A 22,077-nucleotide genomic window follows, 5' to 3' on the forward strand; every position below is an offset into this window, starting at 1 on the left:
ATCTTTGAAACATGCTGCGCATCACCAAATGTACCGAAAACTGGCACAAAAATAAACCGCAGTCCTACACAAAGATTTTGTTTCTGTATTAGATTAAATTTGGTGAGTTAAACGAGGGCTGGGAATATTATTCAGATAAATCATGGGCTGCAGAGTGAAACAAAAGAAACTAATAGGAGGAATGATGACATTTCTAAACGCATCAGCCTTTCAGTGGAGATTCCTGCGAATGACTTGTGCCTTGATAACAATCAGTCTTTCAAGAAAAGGAAACAAAAGCAGTTTAGTTCAATCTTGATGTGCAGCTGAACAGGATAAACTGGATTAAGTTTTAAACATATCAATGAGCAGGTTATGTTCACTGAGTTGGTGTTCACACGCTATTAACTCAGAGTTCAGCATTAACATACATTGTGAAACAGAATACTTGGTTTCCTTATAGTCCACTTGAAATGACTAAGTTTGATTAAACCCGCTTTCTGAAGTTGCCCTTTGGTGTTCTGAAGAAGGAGCTGTCTAGATGGCACACCGACTAATATGCAAAACCAAGAATTAGCAAGGCAAAACCATCACTATATATAGGAACTCCATATTCAATAGCCACTTCTATTAGTTTTGAATAAAGACAAAATGCAATAATTTTAGGCTACTTCTATTTTCTGTAAGTCGATATGCAATTTAGGATTTTACCCTTTCAAATAACTTAATTTTTAAAGCTCTTCTCTGTACTACATGTATACTTTAAGTCCATATTTTAGTTTATTCAAGTATACTTTAGTTATACCACAAGTAGGCCTACACTCTTCTCTTCACTAGTAGGCTACTTCCAGTCCACATTCTAGTTTATTTAAGAATACTTACTTTAAGTTTTCTTTTATTCACTTAAATCGTTCCAATCTAGTCCCAAGAAGTTTTAAGTTAGAATACTTACTAGTACACTAAAGGTACATAGTCCATAGCATACTTGCTATAGCTAAACTATATATAAATATATAGATATAAATCCGCTTTAAGTATACTACTTCTTGATCAGGGAAGCATGAGTCCATGACTTGACCTTAAAGTATTATCCATCCATCCATCCATCCATCCATCCGTCTATCCATTCATCCATCCCTCTATCCATTTTCTGCCGCGTATCCGGGGTCGGGTGGCAGGGGCAGCAGCCTAAACAGGGAAGCCCAAACTTTCCTAAGGGGGGGGGGTCCCAAGGTGGACCCAGGACATCCCTCCATCATGTCCTGGGTCTTCCCCGGGGTCCCTTCCCACAGGGACGTGCCTGGAACACCTCACCAGGAAGGCGTCCAGGAAGCATCCTGACCAGATGTCCAAGCCACCTTAACTGGCTCCTCTCAATGCGAAGGCTAAACACGTAAAACTTCAAACGATCCACAGAATATCAGACTGACAGTGAAGCCCAGGGATTTCATCATATAAATAAGGGATTTCTACAGTTCTATTTTCCACCATCTAGCTCATAGGCTATGTTCCTTTAACATTCCTGTCTGTGGAGCAGTGTTTTCAATAACATGAACCAGTTCAACATGACTCGTGATAAAGTTGGGCCTAAAAGAAGGATGCGTCACTGGCCAGCTGTCAGATGAGGGATATGAAACTATAACATGAAACCATAGCATTTTTTCTGTCCACTGTAATAGTGCACGAAAGATTGACTGCTGCTATTTGCATGGCCACAGTGTATGCAATGTAACAATATTTTACCGTATATATTGGTATAAAGTTTAAGTTTGTAATACCTTAATTGCAGGCACACGTGTAAGACCGTGTATACTGTGGCCATGCATACAGTTCCAGTTTCATGCATATGCAGAAATCCACTTATACTTTATAAAGTATAAACTTGTAATACCTTAATTGCAGGCAAATTATACTTGCATTTTTTGTTCTAAAAACTGAAACTACAGTGAACTTGTTGCTTGGAGCCTCAGCAGATCAAACGTTTAGTTCTCGGAGCATGTTTCATGCATCTCCTGAAATTCAATGTTTACTTTTAAAAAGTTCTGACCCGACTTTGTTGTGTTGGATAGATTTGGCCTGTCTGTTACAAAGGTCTGTCTAAGGGCAGAACAGTCACATGTTAACAGTGTAATCCTGTCTCACATGGAGACGCTATGGGTATCTCTGCAGAGACTACCATGTTCTACCCTGGCAACCTTGTGACTCACCTCAAGTGAAGCTTAGTATTGTACTATATACAAAAAAACAGGGGAAAGACGGACTCATTGTGAGTCACGAAGTCAACATCTGTCTGATTGTCATCAGCGAGTTGAAACCTGAAAATTAAATGATCTTCATTGTGGCACAGTATGTTTTGTTTCTGTGAGGCGCTGCCAGATATATTTACGCAGCTTTGACGGAGTCCGCCGTCTTTGTCAAAGCTGACTAATGCGACCACTGCTCACTTGCTAGTCTGTTCCCTGGCTGCTAATGCTTCAAGAGAGCATGTAAGACTTAATCCCATATTACTGTGGCTATGTTAAGTGTAAGCATCTGACTGTCACACTTCCAAGCAGAGCCTACACGCAGAGCAGGGAGATAAACAGAATTCCTGGTTGATAAGCTTGAGCTGCAGGCAGTGTTGATGAAACTTTATAGGCATCCTTAGGCAAGACGTAGCTGTGAAAATGTGGAGAAAATGACTGTTGAACCCTTCTCATTTCAACATAATCCTCCAAGGAGACCTTATTAATGGTAACTTAACGTTTAGACGTGTGTAATGTTTACACTTCCAGTCCTTACATAATGGCTGTCTTAGATGACACTGGATTGGCCCAAGTCCTAAACATGCCTGGCAATATGTAATTTCCATACCATTTTCATTTATAAAGCACTTTAAAAAAAAGCAAACAGCTGACCAAACTACTGTACTGTAACAGCAAGTGAATAAAAACAACATAAAATAATAAAATGGTGAAATAAAGAGATAAATTAAAAAGAACAGTTAAAATACATACAAGGACACAGATGACAACTCAGTCTTGCTCAAATGCCAAGAAATAAAAATGTGTTTTTAAACGACCTTTAAAAACTGCAAATCCACTGTGGTGCAACTTGAAATAGCGAAGCAATAATGCATCGAGAGTCCACTCTGTTTGTGTTATAATCACAGGATCATTTAAGTGTTAAAGCAAAAATAAAAACACATTAAAGTTGTAAGATTGTGTAAAACGTGACAGAGTAAAAGCTTTTCAGGTCAGTCTCTGCTAAGTATGGGCTTACCCCGTCCACCGTTCTCAGGTGGTAATCTCTAATTAATAGCAAATTAGGATATTGACAGGGACAGCAGCACCGAGTTATGTCTTATGTAGCCGAGCAGAATGTGTCATGTAGAGACAAGGTCACATCAATGAGTGTTTACAGGATGCGGTCACAGTAAACACCATTCAAAAACATGATTTGGATAAACTTGATGTTACAGTGTTGATTATGGGTTGCACTGTGGAAATGCTATCTGACATTTATGACATAAAGGAGTGTGTATCCAGCATTAGAAGATCCTTTGTTTGCAAAAAATGATCTTTTATATTCTAAATGTCTGTGACAAACTTGGAATCATTCCAGTGTGCTATATTTTTTTAAAAGATGAAATAGAATAACCAAACAGTTCCTTTAAGCATTTTACATGTCCGATGAATAATATTTATTTAAAAAAAAAAACAGAATAACACATTTTGGTGGACCACCTTTAGCTGTGATTACAGGAACTGTTTAATATAATGTAATTTCATTGACTTCTACCTCTCTAATTTGCAAGCTGGTGTTCTCTTCTTGTTTAAAAGTTTTGCCTCTTGCATTTGCCATGCAGCCATCGTCAGCCACCGGCTATCACTCAGCTGTTTTGCATAAGCTATCACCTCCTTTATAAAATCTACTTTCCCTCTTGATGGGTCTTTGTAATATTTATCTTAAATCCAGTTCTGCAACCTGTTTAATTCATCCTTAGCTCACAACGTCTGCTTGTTTCTTGCCTAGCTTTGCTGCAAGGAGATCTTGTTTGAAGTATTTTGAACTTCTCCGCCACCACCAACTACAACACTAGAATGTTGTTCAAACATGAGTGTAACCATAACTGTAAAATAATGTAGCATTTAGAATGTTTCACGGTAGACTGGGACCAGTATGTTGTGTTCAAAGCTCTTTTTGAGTTGACTTGAAAATGATGGCACAAAAACATAAAAGCGCTTAAAATGGATTCCTTTTTTTTTTTTTTTCAACAAAGGAGATTGAGCAAGTTATTCTTTTCTTATTTGCTATACAGTTCACTTTAGCTGCTTTATGTGTTACCACCTGCAGCTTTCTCCATCTGCTCCAGTATGTATTGCATTCTACATGCGAACCACATATAGGGGCATATTGCGAATGTTGGAAAGCAAAGAGGCCATATGGTGTGAATGATACAACACTCCATGTTCTGAACACGTGATCTATATAGAACCTAAAGTAACGTCTGAGCAGAAAAAAAAAGCAAAAAATGGTCTTAGACATTTTAAAGGGAAGCTGCCCCAAAACTACACTTAGCAGATACAGATAATAGCTTTTAGTGTTAAAAGACTGAGCAAACATATGGCCTTATTTTTCTGTCAGATATTTTGTTGCAAATGTAACAGTCTGTGAGAAACAGAGTTGCATAACTCATGAGTCATAAGATTTTAACCTTTATTACCCTGGTCACGTTATTTCTTCTAAGCATGCATGACAGAAATATGAGTAATTAGTAGATGAGAAAAAAAACCTCTAATGGCATGGGCCATTTCCTCTGTAATAGAATATCATTACTTGGATTACAATTACAAGTTCTTGGTAGTGCCATATCAATACATGTAAGGTTAAAGTAATGAAAAACATGAAAAACATCACGTTTATCTGTGAAACGATGCCAGTGCTTATGCTATTATTAATGTCCTAAGTCCAGAACAGGTTATTGCTTGTGACCACAATTACTTAGAAAAGCAGATAAAAGAAAATATGATTGATTGCCTGAAAGGCTGTAGAGTGTTTTAACTGCTGTGTTGACAATGAGATTTCAGAGTAAGCCATGTTAACTGAAAACATGAGTATTACATAATCACAATGGAAAGTAAGACCAAAGACATTCTAGCAGCTCTACAAGTCTGTACAAATGCACATTTGTGCTTTGAGCTGAAGCTCAGTTAAGCATATTAGCAATGCTAACATCTGCTAATTTGCACTTAGCACAAACAAACTTTAATTTTAGCTGATGAGATGTTTGTCGTAAAAGTTTAAGAACCACCAGTACTGTTATAGTCAAGCTAGATATGTGAATATAAATAATGTTTCCTGAAAATTCACCTAATTACAGTGGATTTATTTTCCTCACACTCTCCAGAAATATGAACTTGTAGGCAAAGATAGTCAGACTTCCACATTTAAAAGGAAAACCATCAGGCATTAAACCATAATTTTGGGCTATCAGGAAGAAACACAGTCAGTCTCTGATCATTTGACAATTTTCTTTTCTTGCCACTTTGTCATAGGCCAGGCCTTAAAGGGTTAAAATATCATTTTGATTCAAATGGCAAGACCCTTGAGTTAATTACACAGCCGCTAAAAGCATTTGCCTTTATCTGAAAGTTGAAGGTTGTTGGCAGAGCAAAGTGGTTTACTTTCTTGTAGCGTGTTTTTGTATTCCACCTTGTGAAGAGTGCGTCTGACTCTTTGACTGCTAAATGCACCAAAATGTTAACCACAATGCATCTAAAATGTATTAGCTCTTATAGGAGTCTGAAGATTAAAACAGATTACTAAAAGTGCTGGCTAAAAATTTAGTTCCAATTAGATTATGCTAAATATGAGGTTTTAAGTGTAATTTAACAAGAGCACCAGTCTGAAAACTGTGCACACACAAATTTTTGCTGTCTTAACTCAAGTGTGCAAATCTTCTGACAAGTAAATGCATTTGGGGTCAGTCGGGGTTCTGTGTATTTTGTCTCAGGTCTGACATGTAGCCTTGTAAATTGAAGACCCTCTACTTAGAGGGTATAGTAAACTCTGTAAGATGGAATCACTACCATTGATGTGTACTTTAGTGTTTTTAAGGTTGCTGATATTTTAAAAACAACAACAACAAAAAAACCTTAAAATAAAAAAATAAAAAACTAAGAATTAAAACTACACACTGGAGGCCAAAAAGCCATAATGCCTCAATTGATAATAACATGAAATTTTCAGTGCAGTGAACAATTCAGCCTGGATTTTTCCTGCAGTTGCTGTTAACACAAGCGCCTCACAAAAGGACATTTTGTCCCAGACATGTGTTCTCACATGTAGATCCGTGAAAGAGGGAAGCACTTAGATGATGTGACATATGATGCAAGTTCAATGAGGAAATCGTTGGCCTGTTATAAGCATGCTGAGAGTTGCAGACATGTGTCCATGATGATGGTTTTTCAGTTAATATTTACTTGAAGATAAAATGGCAGCAGAGAAGAAATGATCAAGCCGCAACTAATCCACACATGTTTTAAAATGCTCTGAATGATTATTTGCTATATTCACACTTTGTCTCACTTGGTGACCTTTTGGAAGCATGCTGGAATATCTCTCTAAGAAAGACTTGGGCTCTCACAAAGACCAACAGAGCATCCCAGAGCTGCAGAGTGAATGTGTGAAAACTATTGAAGTGACGTATTCAACTCCAAACAGCATCCAGACCTTTTCCTTTTTATGCTTTGACTTGAAGGCATACAGTTCTGAGGATGTTAAACGTGAACTGTCAACACAGTCTCCAAGGAAAGCGAATAAAATGTTAGAAGTATATTCATTTGTCTGACGTAAGTTGTAATGAACCCCAAGACCAAATCAAGTTGCTTGGCAACACCCATAAAACATTTGTAAAGGATTCTTACTGGAGTAATAACTAAATAGGTTGTTTATTCTGTCTTTTTCAGCATGTAAGCCTTCAGCAGGCTGCAGGCAGGAAGCCAAGAGCTTTGTTTTCTAAAGGATGGACACAACGTGTCGCAACAGCAACCCAACTGCTGAGATTTTAACTTAATCTTCAAAGCTCCATTGAGCTGACAAATAGTTTTGTTTTCACTTAGTAAAATAAGAGCAATGGAGCTGACATGGATACCAATTATAAACACAAAGTGTGTACACTGAATGTACACACAGTTAAATTACTGCTAACATGCTGTGCAACTTTTTTATATTGCTCAAGAGTGCATGTTGTGAACTTGTGATGCATAAACACAGCCAAATAGCACCATTCACAACGTGTTCCCATTAGTTCAGGGACCTGGACTGAGAATTATTTGTTTTTAACTTGTGAAAAGGTTTGAGAAGCGACCATTTACTGGTGAAAGGAAACAGAGTATGAAGATAAAATGAGAAATGGCGCCATCTTTAGCCGTTATCTGAAATTAGCTTCTCTCTCTGACTTTACAAAAACACTTTATGCTGCTTTCATTTAAAAAATAAGTTAACTATTGTCATCATTCTCACAGAGTAAATGTTGAATATAGTGACTAACAGAAAATCTTCAATGACTTTGCAAACTTTTTTACTTAAATCCAAAAACTTTGTGGCTAACTGCTAGTATGAGGCTAATGTGTCCATGTTTATCCATTATATGAACATGAATATTTATTTTGCCAATTACTTTGGAAATAGTACATTTAGATTTATTTATTGATTGCATGAACAAATTATAAATTATCCTCAACAGTAACATGTATGTAGGCATGTAAAACCTTAAATGAGTCAGAGGACATTTTTAAAATATTTTCATGACTTTTAAAAATTGTTTATTAGCATTCTTTATGTGTCTAATAATGGCTTATCTGCTGTTTGAACATGTAGATTCTAGCTACCACTAACACTTCCTCTTTGCCATTTACTCCTATGGCAGGAAGCCCTGTTGCAATGATCGGTTTCTTTTACACACAATTATACTTTAATCGTGTAAATCCTTTACCACTCACTCGCCCACTGATTTTCACACACAAATTATATCGATATATGTTAATTTTTGTTCAATTTCACTGTTGAAATTTGTGGATCTTTATTTTTGTCCTCACCTCATGGGTTGTGAGAATATGCATATGCAAGAAGTGTTTAATAGCTGAGAAATATAAGCATGGGTTAAACCAAGTAGTATCAAATTATGTTTTGTTAAATATACATTTTATATATTGAAAAATTCAACCATGTAAAGATGCCATTATACTGTGAAATTATTAAAACTGAAATAAAACAGTCAATTTGAAGACATTATATCTCATAATTTAATGATTTTTGCCATTTTTTCATCTGAAACTTTAAAAAAGCATTATGTACAGAAATGTGATACCTTGGTTATTTTGTTAAAAGTTATTATATCTACTGTAGAATAGATGTAAGTACTTCCCTAATACTGCAGCTAATGGGAACGTTAAGAACTCAATTATTGAAGAAATTGAAATTTTAAAGGGCTGAAAGCATTGAATGAAAAAGATGGTACCCAAAAGAAGTACAACCCAACTGTTTTTAAGACTGTTTCATTCTGATGATTGTGGAGCTGGAAGCACTCAAATCAATTCAGTCTAAAGTAACCCCAATGCAATGTAGAACACAATTCAACTTAAGCTGAATGAAACACGCTTGTACTTGCCATACAATACTACTTGAGCAAATGTTTGTTTTTATAACAGTGGGAGATAGGAGATGGACATCACTGCAAACAATTTTATGTTCTAGTACATACATGAGACAAAGAGGTTTGCTGGTGAAAAAGAAGATAAGGTTTAAACAAAATGAATATGTTACAGGGTGTTAAACATGATTATTCACACTGGAGGAATGTCACTCTTACAATGAAATGAACCAGAGATGCAAAAACCCAAGCAAATATATAATAAGTATATTGTATATAGCATCAAGGTTAGAGTTTGAAGAAGCAATAAGGACATATAACCCCTCTTTTATATGTAGTTTTAAAGTGTGTGTGTTGGATCATGGCATTGATTACGTTGGCTTTAAAAAAAAAAAAAAAAAAAAGTCATAAAAATAAAATTGGATAAAGTTCCTCAAGATATATATCATAGTCAGGGATGAACTGCATTTTAAAAGAAAAGGAAAATCAGCTAAGTAATAAAGCTAGTAGCTGCAATTATGATTTAAAATAAATTCATGCATGTGCAATGCAAGTATATTTTGTAGTAAACATGGAAAACATTATTATTTATCACAATCTATCTTGAAGAACTTCACACATTTACCTTCAACTGAACACTTTTCTGTCACACTCAGTATGCTAGTCTTTGAAGTGGCTTTAAACAGCTATGAGTACTCATGTGACATCAGTACTAGATCTCATCAAATATAGTACATTTTGTGCCATAGAATGCACATAAAATAGAGATCAGAAACATAAAAGTGCATATGTTTTAATCTTTTTACCTATTGTTTTATCTCACCTCAAAAGTCCAACTTAACATCTCCACAAAAACTGCAACTGAAAACCCGCGGACCCCCTCAACAGTCAATATTAATGCTGGAGAGTAGCTCTTCCAAAGCCTCTAGTTTCTGATTAGCCTCCTCGATGGCACTGTACGTCTGCACATTGCTGGCAATGTGGTAGCGGATGTCGTCCACAAGCGGGACGGAATCCGTCTCCTGGCGCTCCTCCAGTGATGCAGCGTCCTCTTTTATCATCTCAGCGAACTCGGCTTGCTCCACCAGCTGTGACAGATGGACGTGAGAGGTGGACAGGGTGAATTTTTCTTGAGGGGGAACTGAACATGGCTGACCAGAATATCCAGAACATCAGCGTAACATCTGAGCATTAAGGCACTGTGACAATCTAGAGCTGGTAGCTTTCAAAACCCAACAAAAATATGTGACTAAACCAAACTACTAAAACAGAAATTAAAATAAGATTATATCACTGTGGAAGTTGGCATTTAATCAGTTTTCTGTTACGATGGTACAGCCAGATAAAAAGCTAGTTGTGCAATATCAAAATGAACAAAATACCAACAAGTGAAAATGATCTGCATTTCCTTTCTCTGTTGTGTTTTTCATCAATGTTCATATTCTTGCACTTTTCTAAAACAGGTCTTTGTGTGACATATCCTAAAGCAACGGCTTCTTTTCATTCATAACCAAGATCGGCACATTTTTTAGGCCCTATAAACACAGTAAAACATGCATTTGCTTTCCTGTATCGTTTCTGTTAAATAAACTCCAAGTGGCATGAAGCCTGCATTCCCTCCTGCTGATAACGGCCAACACGGTCCCCTGTTTGCAGAGACAAACGGCAGGGCTGTCTGGAAGCCTAACCAACTGCGATTGGTTAGGCTCCTTGATGTCTTTAAGTCCTTTTAAGAACCATGATTAGTTAATTGTGTGATAGATTTAGAATATTTTCTCCCCTCTATTTTGCAGTGAGTCTGGCCTCTCTGATAAGGGTGAAGTTGTAGCTTATTTGCAATTTCACTCTAAAGACTAAGAATTCCTGAACCACTGCAGCTGCAATTGGTTAGTTTTGTTTGGGATGCTGGCCATACAGCATTCTGGGGGAAGGTTTGGCACAGTGGCCTTTCTGTGTGGAGTTTGCATGTTCTGCCTGTGTACACATGGGTTCTCTCCGGGTACGCCAGCTTTCTCCTACCATCCGAAGACATGCATGTTAGGTTAATGGTTACTCTAAATTTTCCCTAGGAGTGAATGTGAGCGTGAGTGGTTGTGTCTTTGTCCTGCAGAGCTGTCCAGGGTGTACCCTGACTCTCAGCTGCTAATTTCTGGGCTAATTTCTTGCAACCCTGAATTGGACTAAGTGGTATCATCACAATAAATGAAAATGAAAAGGCTGGTGGGTTTAAAGAGAATTATATATGAGCTTAAAACCCTTCAGGTCAAAGAAAGAACTGGCTGATAGCAAGATAGTCTTCAACAAATGCTTTGACATAAACTGATGAGCCCTTAAAAATATACCTATTTATCTAAAATAGGTTTTGCTACGGACCCTGTTCATAGTTGCACAGTTAGGGTTTTGCGCCAGTACTCATGTTTCCATCCTTAAACTAGGAGCGTGTCAGCCACAAAATACTGCAGATGATACAACAACTATGTACAGGTGCATCATAACAACTCTCCTCAGTTTCACTTTGAACTTTTTTAACAATCTCTATAAGATGCACAATCTATGCAACTAGGCCACTGACTGAAGACAAAGCAACAATGAAAGCAACATATTCTTCTGTGGCTAAAGAGTTTTCTAAAAGCAGTTGCTGACATTTTTGGGGAATATGCATATTTACTCAAACAACTGTCTACTAAATGTGAATCATAATCGTTTGCATGGACTTGCAGAGACACAGAATAGCTAATCTGCATCTGGAGTTAAGTGAAGTTGACTAATTAACAGATAATGTCATATTTACTAACTTCCTGACCCTTGCTTTTACAGTTAAGTTACAGTAAGCTATGCTAATTGCACGAACGCTTCAGCTTCATGTTTAATCTTTAAATATAAAGATCGAATCCAACTTCTCTTATTGATAAGAAATGGGGTAACTATTTCCAACAATGTTCTATTCTATTACAATAAAGCCTCAGATCCTTTAAGGCACCAACTGAACCCAGAACATTAATAACAACAAAATTATAGTGAGGCCCCACAAGCTGCAAGCTCACACCGTTTTTTTTAACACAAAGACATAACTAACCCGCTCAATATTCTTCGCCATGAACTCTGTGCACTGATCTTCCAGCCGCGAAAGCCGGAAGAGCTTGGCTGTTTTCCACATGTGCAGGACGCTGTCCTCGCAAATGGTCTTTGCGAGGGTCTTCCCACAGAGTCGCTTCAGCCCCGGCAGCAGATACATGTCAGCCACGCACAGCACGTCAAACACGTTCTCCATCGTCAGCTAGTTATGAAAAAGGATCATCATTTTGAGCAATCAGGAAGCATTGACGCTGTTGTAAAGGGGGTTTCAAAAGAAACACAATTTACATTTTTTTTAAAAAGGCCAAATAAAGCACATTTGACAAACTGGACTTTTCTTAAATGGCAAGACACTTTGCATAATTACACAGCCACTGAAAGCATTTGCCTTCATCTGAAATATGTAGGAAGAGCAAAGTGACTCACTTTCTTGTTGCATGATTTGTATTCCACCTTGTGAAGAGTACATCTGAAACCTTTGGCAGCAAAATGCGCCACGACATTTACCATAATGCATCTAAAACTTATTAGTTCTCATCAGAGTCTGGGATTTTAGGTGCAATTTAACACAAACACCAGTCTGACTGAAAACTGTGCACAAACCTCTGTGTCATCAGTGTAGATGTAATACATGATGTGGATGAAGATCTCATGGGAGATGTTGTGTAAAGTTATCACTGGGGTGCTGGGCTGGTACTGCAGCTGTTCGCCCTCGCTGAAATGGTCTTCCAGTAACGCTTTAAAATAATCACTACGTCCACAGAAAAATGCCTGGAAACACACACACAGACACAGCAAGGAGTCACATTAATCTGTCAGGATCAAGCCAGGTTCTCTGAAGGATCCTCCGTTTTGTACCTTATGACACAAGAAATCATAGCCATCTACTCTGAAGCAGATGTCAGGATAAGTAGGGAAACAGTCAACTCTGTTAAAGGGAAGTTCACCGAATCCAACCTGAGGGGAATCAGAAGTTAACAGTATGTCAGCTACAGAGTATTGACATTATATATTTCACTGCTATCAAGTCCTTACTCTTAGTTCGGTGGGTAGTGCACAGTCTGCTAACTGAGCCATCTCCTCCTGGAGCTGACAAGTCTGAGGCTCCAGGCTGAGAACCTTCACGCAGATTCCCGGCTTGTTGGATACTTCAGAATGAGAGTAAAAGAGATTCATCACTAATAAGATCCATCAAAACTCCAGAAAAAAACCTTAAAGGATTAAAATACCTTAGTTTGTTTTATGGTTAATACACAAACACATGGTGTATTAATGGTGGTATGTCTTACCAAATTCATACACTTGTTTACATTTATTTTCCAGCTCTTCGATAAGATCAGCCATTTTGCACTGCTTAGCGAGTCGCCGGCTGTCCTCCACTAGACTTATATCGATATCCATTCTTCCTGTTACATATGCAAAAGTAAATGGAGAGTTACATTCACACGTTTCCAGCCTTTGTCTTTAAATTGTATTTTTTACAAACATCACAAAGACTGAGAATTCAGGAGAAAGTTGCACATCATCACAGTTGCTTTCTTTACAGTGTTGGTTCAGTAAACTTCCTCTCAGTACAGTTTATCCTTTTGCTTTAACAAAGCTGATCTGCTTTACCAATTCACTCCAACGTAATATTAAAAGGTGCATTTTAAAAAATTCAGGTTTGTAACCAATACTTGCTCCTAATTCCCAGATTAACTTTCTATTCCTTATTGATTTAAAAACATTTTTTTTTAAAGTATGCAAGTACTACTTGTGTATTTCACCAGTTTTATGCCTTCACTGCTTCACCTCTCTGTAAATAAAGAATAGCAAAAATTCTCTGCTTGATGATTTATGGAAATCATCTTTACAAATTCATGTTTTGTTTTAATTTGTCTCAACTCTTAAGCTTGTTTACATAAATCAAAATGTATGCCCATTTTCTCAGTCAACTATAAAATATCAGAAACAAACTGGCTTTTCACAAGAAAAAAAAGTAGTTGGACAGCGGTGATACCAGACACAAACTGATTGAGTACTTTAAACCCAGTGGATGCAACCAGCAGCAGCTACTGTTATTTAGCCAAGGAGAGAACTGCAGTAAAAGCGTTTGTTTTTTTGGCACCATTTCTCTGTCAGTAAGATTAGATAAGCCTGGCCCAATTTAATTAAAATACAATAAATTGAGAAGCATATTAAGATTTTTTTTCCGAAAAACTGCAAGTCTTGATTAGTAGTTTAAAAGATTAATTAATTAAATTATGAGATCAAACATATTATTTTACTGATTGCATATGAGTAATCTTTCCTATTTATCACATATTTTATTGCTTATTTATTTAGGGCAACCTGTTTTGGGGTTTTTTTTTGGAATATGTCTGCACAGTTAACACATATTTATATGCACAACTGGAAACAGTTTTAAGTAAGTGATGGTCATTAAAAAGCTGCAGAAGTGAACTGAACAGTTGACTTCTAACAGCCTGAATTTTTGCTGCTCGGATACACACTCACCTGTGTAGAAATACTGCAAGATGGCTCCAAAGGCTGCAGGATTGATCTGAAACCAACACAGCATTTATTTGTACTGGAATAGCCCGTATTCTACCGGAAAATATAAAGTGACAGAGTGAAATGTCCAGAATTAATAAGCTAGTAAACATATCTATTTACCAAAGGGTGCTTGAGAGTGATAAGGTTCTTTCCTTTCCATTTGGTCTCAAACATTTCGGTAAAGTACTCTGAGCGTGCGCTGAGAATGCATCGGTGGGCCGGAAACATTTGTCCATGAACAAGGAACTTGACATCACTGTGCTGACCCTGCTCAAGTAACCTAAAGGTGAAATGCAGAAACACTTTTTAGATAAACAGACAACATTTTCCCTTTCCAAACAGTAAACGTAGTAAACAAACAGTTTGTTATTTAGTTTTCACCTTTTGCTGTAAGGTAGAGAACTGAAACACCTGGGGAACTTACATGTGCAGAAAGTAGTTAAAATCATTCCGCTGCATCGCACGGACACTGACACACTTATAATCTTTGAGCAGGCGCCGAATAGAGTCACTCAGAGAGCCGTACACACATCTCTCACCATCAAACGTGTTGGCTTCACACTTGGCACCTGAAAGTCGAGCAATACAAAAGCTATAAAAACAAAATCAGAACAAAACAATAATAAAACTAACCATGCATAAATTTGCTTTGTGTGTTCTTCCTGTTTATTTAAAATGCATTCAACCCAACAAAATTGAAGCCTTACCACTAGCCAACAGGTACTGGACCAGCTCCTCATGACCACAAAGACAGGCATAATACCTGGTGGACAAAGTGTTTATGCCTTAAGTATTTGCAGTAAAGATGTGGTGTTAAGATTATCTGCCAAAACATGAACTTACAAAGGCGTGCTGTCCCATTTGTCTCTCACATTGAGGTCCACGTCTCGTTGCTCAACAAGGTATCTTACAAAAAGAAAGAAAATTTGTGTTTCTAGTGAGATGCTGGTATAGACTAACAGAGCAAAACAGAATCAATCCCTTTCAGTAGACTGAAACAAATGCAAGTTTCAACAACATGCATGGTAGGCAAAACGTAGCTTTGCACAAGGCAGTTATTTTGTCCATTTCACCTGTAGTGTTATGTCAGTTGACTCTGATATACATTTGAACATTAAATCTGTATTCTGCAGAGCTTTACTGAAACGTTTGGTGATTTACTGGACATTTTCAGTGTAAATGTACCATTCTGCTGGGCATCTGACACTGACATCTTCATTGCATCTGGAAACTGGGGAGCTGACCTACAAATGTTAGCCTAAGTTACAAGCTGGGTCATCAGAGCTAATGTTAGCAACACGGCTTCCGCTCCCCGCTTATATGCAAAACATCAGCTTTGCGTCGAGCAGCGAGACGGCAGGGCAAAATAAAGCTACTGTTTTGTTAGTTAATGATAACAACTACAGCTATGTTGCGTCCATGCTTTCAGAACAAGCATAGGAAAATAACGTCAACAGAGTCGCTGGTTACCTGACTCTACAAATGTCGCCTTTTCTGCAACTACTAAATAAATCGTACACATCCATGATCGCCTCGGTGTTTTCGGTCCTCTGTAATGCATTGAGACGGCCTGTCAACCGGACAGGTAAGTGATGGTTTGATGAAGCTTCAAAGGCTGCTCGGTAGACGGTGAGGAAGTTAGCAGGCTCGCACACCTCTTGAACAGTTGTTGACAAGCCGCGAGCGTACAATGTTTTGGTCGAAATGGTTCAGTAGTCACGTGACTAGAGAGCGTTCACTTCCACTCATGTAAGAATTAGCAGTGATACTTCACACAACGGAAAAAACGTGGATTTTAACGATTCTCATGTGAAGCTATTTATGCGAATTTAGATGTACAGAGCTTGGATATATATAATTATGTACAAATATAAAACAATGAATTCTTTTTCTTTACAATTGAGATTACAAACCAGATTTTAACCTAACAGTGTGTCAGTGTCCGTTAAATCCTGGAAATCCGAGCTAACATTGGTAACATGAACGCAGCATTTGTCATGTTATTTTCTGTATGTTTGAGAGGCTTTTCTACTGCAATTACTTTTGTAGAAAAACATAATCGCCATTTTATTTAAATGTGGTGGTTAAGTCTTTTTTACATCTCTTTTGTACAAAACGTAGAGCTGTCACACGAATAAAAAAAACATGTTTGGGACCAAGTCATGTTACAACATGTTAGTTTTTTGTTTTGTTTAAAAAAAAAACTAAAAAAAAAAAAACGTGAAACTTACATTATAATGTGATTAAATTTGTAGTGAAAACGCGGAATATAAACGTATTACCTCTGAATGACGAAACTGTATTCGGGTGATGGTGAAGCTGAGGACACTGTGATGTCAGGACTACATCTTCATATTGGGAACTTGATTCTCCCCTTTCTACCAGTGCATATGTGGCAGACAGATTCATCAGTGGGTCCCTGCACTCAGATTGCAGTTGTTTTCATGTTGATTTGATTATTAATTATTTGTACTTAGTACAGCCAATGTTCAAAGTGTTTTGAAAAGTGTCTGTGTTTTTCTGACAAAGAAAAGTTGATTTATGGTTCAGAAATGTAATATTATCCAGCATGATGTAGCGCCAAACTTCTACCAGCAGAAGTTCGCTGCACTCTTCAGCAAAAAGGGAACTCTCGCGATGTTAAGTCAATGAGAACACAGAAGCGCGAAGCAGTTGTGTGTGGCGAACTGGCATTGAAACATGTTTTTTGTTGCTCTTTGCAGGTAAGAAGGGAGGTTGGGAACTGTGTGATTGTTCGGTGAAAATGTGTAATGTATGCTTATTATTAAGGTTTGATGTGTTATGTTGCATAAACGTTTCTTTCAGCTAATAGCCGGTTGCATGCTAATAATGGCTAGTTAGTAGCAAGCCTGGTTGCTTAGTAACCCATCGCGGTGTGAAGTCAATGAGAACACAGAAGCGCGAAGCAGTTGTGTGTGGCAAACTGGCATTGAAACATGTTTTTTGTTGCTCTTTGCAGATAAAAATAAAAGAGTTTTTAAAAAAAAATTAAATGTGTAGTGGAGGACATCCCTGTGTATCACGCTACACATACAATTTTGATCGTTTTGATTTTAGTTTTCAGGGGACATCAAGGCCATAGGCGTAACCACAGGTAAATACTAACACACACCCTGACACACGCAGGCAGGTGACGTGTTGCTGGAATCCCATAGTGTACAAAAGATAATCAAAGTAGAACAATTATTCCTTGACAAAAACAAGTAAAATGTTTCTGTTTGAAAAGATTTCCATATGATGTGTTTTGCTCCAACATTTTTAGGTCGCAGCGACACCTGCTTGAGCAACCTGCTTTGTTTTTCATGTTCCTACAATAAAACTTAAAACATTAAAACATCTCACAAAACAAACTTTACACAATCATATGCTGGTAGTATCAGATTTATTTTTATTTTACCAATTAGATTAACGTAAATCATTGACAAAATTATGTATGGAGTTCTTATCATGCACATAGATTGCCATGTGCTCTGCAAAATATGTTGCAATCAAGGTGATTAAAGAAAAGATTCAGGACCAGCAACATTGTGAATTCTGCAGTTACTTTTTATTTAACTGTGGCAAGCCAATGTTTTCAGAAGCCAATCTGTTTTTGCAGAGTTTTAAACTCTGAACCAATGTTGCACCCAGAGCTCACATACAGTACATGAATATATACAGAAGATTTTAACATTTCAAAATTCAAGCTCCAAGGTTTCAAAACTTTTATGCAAACACTGGAAGCCTGAAAATGTTTACTTAAAAATAGCAGGGTGCAGCAAGAGGTTTGAATCTGAAATGAGGCTGAAACTAAATATGTTGAATTTATGAAAAATAAAAAATCAAGTCCAAAATGATGTGTTCAGAGATTCAAACTTTTTTTCAGACTTTCAAAATACTTTAAGGTTTTAGAACTAATTTTCAGACTTGCAGAAACTTCATTTAAGGTGTTAAGTTTTCAAACACTGACTTTCAAGGTTTCAAAACCTTTTCTTTTGGTTTAAAATGACAGGATTCTTATCTCATATTTTTTTGATGCAGGGTTTTCCTCTGTTGATTTGATATATCATCTGCAAACTCATTGAAAATTTTTTTTTTTTTTTTTTTTTTTAAAAAGCACAAAACCACATGCAAAAGTAATTAAACACGTCATTTTTTGTTTTGTAAGTATTAACCAAATCCTGGTAATGATTAGAGGCTAGTGTACAGAACAGTTACAGTTACTTTAACACTGCTTTTAGTTAAAAACATCACAAACTTTTCAAACAAATTCTCACATAAACAATTATATTCAGACGTAGACGACACTCCTAAATTCCTTCCATACTTACACTGCTCCCCTCCTCAGAGGAAACAATATACTGTTCATCTCAACAGAAGAAAACATTGCGTAAAAAGTCAGTTCGTCCAGCAATACATACAATTTAACCTAGTATCTAGACTGAGTAAATAACAGCTCTGCTCATACCTCTAACATCCATGTTGACTGATGTCAATTGCATTGCAGCTTTTCCACATTGTTGGAAAGTCTCTGTCATCCAGAAAGGAGGAGCACTGAGCTATTCTACCTCAACAGGATAGTGATCACTCACATTCGAATCCTGTGAGGCAGTGCATACCCCAAATGAGGTTTATTTTGTTTTCTTTTAATGAAGACAGATACTTCATCACGTTGGTAAATAGGAATAGCTCATCATTCATTGTGCCAGAGGATACTCTCTGTGGAAACTGAATGGCTTGGCAAAATGGTAACCAGAATGTCTGCCCCATACACAACAATGCTGCAGGAGAAAATCATCATCATGATTTAATGTTATAATATTCAGGAACCATCGCCTTGAGAGAGACAAACAAGTCTCTCAGGAACGGGCAGTGAAGATGATGAAGGAGTGGACCCAAACGCAGAGATGAGGGGAACAGGGATGTCGATTCTAGTGGCTTTATTATAACAAAGGACACTCAAGGGACTAACTACAACAAAATGATCCAGCAAACAAGGAATGAAACTGAGGAGTATAAATACACAGAACAAAACGAGACACAGGTGAAACAAATTAACTAAATGAACCCAGGTGAACTCAATAACAGGAAATCAATGAAGCTAAACAAGAACCGAGGGAACTAAACAGGAAAAACTACAAAATAAAACAGGAAGCCCAAAAACAAAGCACCGAAAAACCCCAATCATGACAGTCTTTGCCTTACACAGGTGTGATAATTGTTTGTTAGTGCAGTGGTGTCCACATCATCATCAGTCAGCGGGTGGAAAGTTTTGTCACTGGGAATATGGTCCCTTCCAGTTTCTTAGAAGTATCATACACACGATCTGTTTTAGGGTCTCCAAGGATCATTAGATTCTATAGGAAATCAAAAGCAGCCATTATAATCATACTTGCCCTCTATATTGCTCCAATGAGAATACACCAAAAGTGGACATTTACTACCTGTTTCCATTCTAATTGGCAGATAAAGAAATCTGCTATAGTATTCTTGTTATACCTGACAGCATATAATAGATGTCTGTCAGCTGTAAATATGAATCCATGGTAATGCTTCTCGCATCAGCTTTCCATTTATTTCTGATCACTAGAAAAACTTCATGCACTTAACCCAGCTCTCTCATTGAATCATATGACATGTGACATGGCATGGACGTCACATAATTCAAGACGCACAATATATTTTCTTTCTTTAAATCTATATTTTAAACTGCACATTGCTGCTTTGTAAACACAGTTTCACTCAGAGTTGCTAAAGCCAGCCACGTCCTGTTTTACTGTGCACATCTTTTGTTGATGAAAAGCATTTTACCATGACCAGGGTTGACAGGACCTCAGGATCTGAGGCTTCTGTCAGCCCAGACTTTTGTGAGTTGAATGCAGCTATCTTCATATCTGGAAAAAAGAAGAGATAAAACAGACATTTAATATTCAATAAAACATACATAAAGAAGGCACTGAGCCTTAATCTAAATGAACATCAGACAGACTCATAGCTCTTGTTCCACTTTGAACGACCTTACGTAAAATATTCTTATGTTGCAGATGGCACTGCTTCAGTGGCACGCAGGCATATTAAGCCTCCAGAATAAATTTGTGTCGACTGTATGAGACCTTTACTTCTCTTGGAGCTGGCTTGGCAGCCTCACAAGGCAGAGAGAAAGAGTTTCAAAAGATATTTTCACATTAAGTGGACCAACCAGTTTTGTTTTTTAGAGCTGGATTTAGTGAAGTGTAGCTAACACCACAGTTAGTCTTTACTGTAGGCTACAGCAAACAAATTAAAGACAGAACATAAAACTTGTAAATTCTATCACGATGATGAAACATCTCCAGTTCACTTTGTTAGTCTGCGTGTGTGATGTAGAGGTTAAGGCTCATAGTTTAATTTAAACTCAAAATGCAATATTTAGAGGTAGAAATTACCTTGTCATACTAAAAATGGCTCAGATGTAGCTTACATTTTTACCTCATTTAATATGTGTGGACGTAATAATGCAGAGAAGTTGTGTCTTTATCTCCTATTTTTGCCTGGATGCAGCCTCTCAACCTCATCAGTCTTTAATCCTCATGAAATCCTATGGCAAAAAAGTTGCACTCATCTAAAGTCATATTTAAATATTTACCTCTGCCAAGGAGGATTTGTTTTTACCATAGACTGTATATAAAGAGATGGATGGAGTCTCTGTGACGTCACCCATAGGTTTCTGAAGAGCTGAATTGAAGCTCGGTTCCTACCGTCGCCATGTTGGCAGCGTCATGCGTGTCGTCTCGCCCGGAAAATACAAATATGGGCAAAGAGGTGGAGCTGAGAAGGCAGCTGCGAGCGTCATGGCGGATGACTGACATTGAGCTAACTCAGAGCTTTCTGTAGCTAAAAGCTAACCGAGCTAACCCCGAGATAACGGGAGCTAACCAGCTAACGGAGGTAAGCGGGCTAAAGCTAAGTCACGTTGCTAACCGGCTAAAAAACGCGGTTGTTCTACGTTCTTCTGACTTGAAGCCAGAGATTGGTACCTGTCGATCAAAAGGACACGCCCCTAAATTTGCCGAACTTTGAGATTAAATTATTTTAAAATGGTCCAGTTAGAAAAAAATTCACTCCCCCCACCGTTGTCATGAAGGTAAACCTGACCTATAAACCGAAAATGGATTTTTGAACCAGGCTGTAAACATGTTTATTTCTGCTGTGAAGTTGGCCTTTTTAACATGGGAGTTTATGGGGATTTGCTCTGTTTTGCAGCCAGCCCCTATTGGATGAAGGAAGAACTGCAGTTTTATGCACTTCCGCATAGGCTTCACTTTTAACCGCCGGAGGTTGCTGCTTGGTTTTTACTGGCGTTTATCTGTTTGTTTGTTTGTGTTCAAGATAACTCAAATGGTTATGGACAGATTTTCATTAAATCTTCATGAGTTGTTGGAAATGTGAAAAGGAAGATCTGGTTTAATTTTGGTGGTGATCCGGATTCCAGTGTGGATCCAGGAACTTTTTAAAGGCCTTGGCAGAAGTTTGCACTCTCCGAGTGCTTTTCAAGTTTTTAAATGTTATTCTCTGGTGTGCAGCCAGATCTTTTCTTGTGCTTTGTTTTTGTTATGCTTTCTGTCTTATTGAGGTATTTTTTCTGGAATGCTGGTTTCTGTGCCCTTTGGCCTTCATACCTGCTGGATCAGTGCACTTCTGTGAGGCTAGTTGTTTATTTTTCTCATGATATATTTTGTCATAATATAAAGTGATAGGAGTAAAAGTGAGAAATTGCTTCTCTGTGATGGCTCTATGATGACAGGAGCCACTTCAGGCACTTGTTACCCATTCAGGCTGCACATGACTGGGGGCCATGCCTATAGGTCCAGCCA

General features: G+C 37.6%; 1 protein-coding gene across 1 annotated transcript; it reads right to left on the minus strand.

Moving 5' to 3' along the window:
• Positions 1 to 9,082: 9,082 nt before the first annotated feature.
• abtb1 (ankyrin repeat and BTB (POZ) domain containing 1) lies at positions 9,083 to 15,815 on the minus strand. Its single transcript, XM_079238748.1, has 12 exons — positions 15,695 to 15,815; positions 15,068 to 15,130; positions 14,932 to 14,987; positions 14,649 to 14,793; positions 14,345 to 14,504; positions 14,186 to 14,231; positions 12,979 to 13,095; positions 12,725 to 12,837; positions 12,548 to 12,646; positions 12,293 to 12,460; positions 11,691 to 11,891; positions 9,083 to 9,702 (listed from the first exon to the last, which is right to left on the minus strand). The coding sequence occupies exons 1-12, from the start codon at positions 15,748 to 15,750 to the stop codon at positions 9,496 to 9,498; spliced, it is 1,431 nt and encodes a 476-aa protein (XP_079094874.1). The 5' UTR covers positions 15,751 to 15,815; the 3' UTR covers positions 9,083 to 9,495.
• Between the last annotated feature and the right edge of the window lie 6,262 nt (positions 15,816 to 22,077).

Source organism: Telmatherina bonti (assembly GCF_933228915.1).
Source record: "Telmatherina bonti genome assembly, chromosome: 4".
In the NCBI taxonomy this organism is placed as follows: Eukaryota; Metazoa; Chordata; class Actinopteri; order Atheriniformes; family Telmatherinidae; genus Telmatherina; species Telmatherina bonti.

What these genes read in the sequence shown, in the direction of transcription:
- abtb1 (XM_079238748.1), bottom strand. Translation starts at nt 15,750, where the DNA reads ATGGATGTGTACGATTTATTTAGTAGTTGCAGAAAAGGCGACATTTGT. An exon ending in CACTACCCACCGAACTAAGA is followed by an intron (nt 12,647 to 12,724) that starts GTAAGGACTTGA and finishes GATTCCCCTCAG; the next exon opens with GTTGGATTCGGTGAACTTCC. An exon ending in ATGATTTCTTGTGTCATAAG is followed by an intron (nt 12,461 to 12,547) that starts GTACAAAACGGA and finishes GTGTGTTTCCAG; the next exon opens with GCATTTTTCTGTGGACGTAG.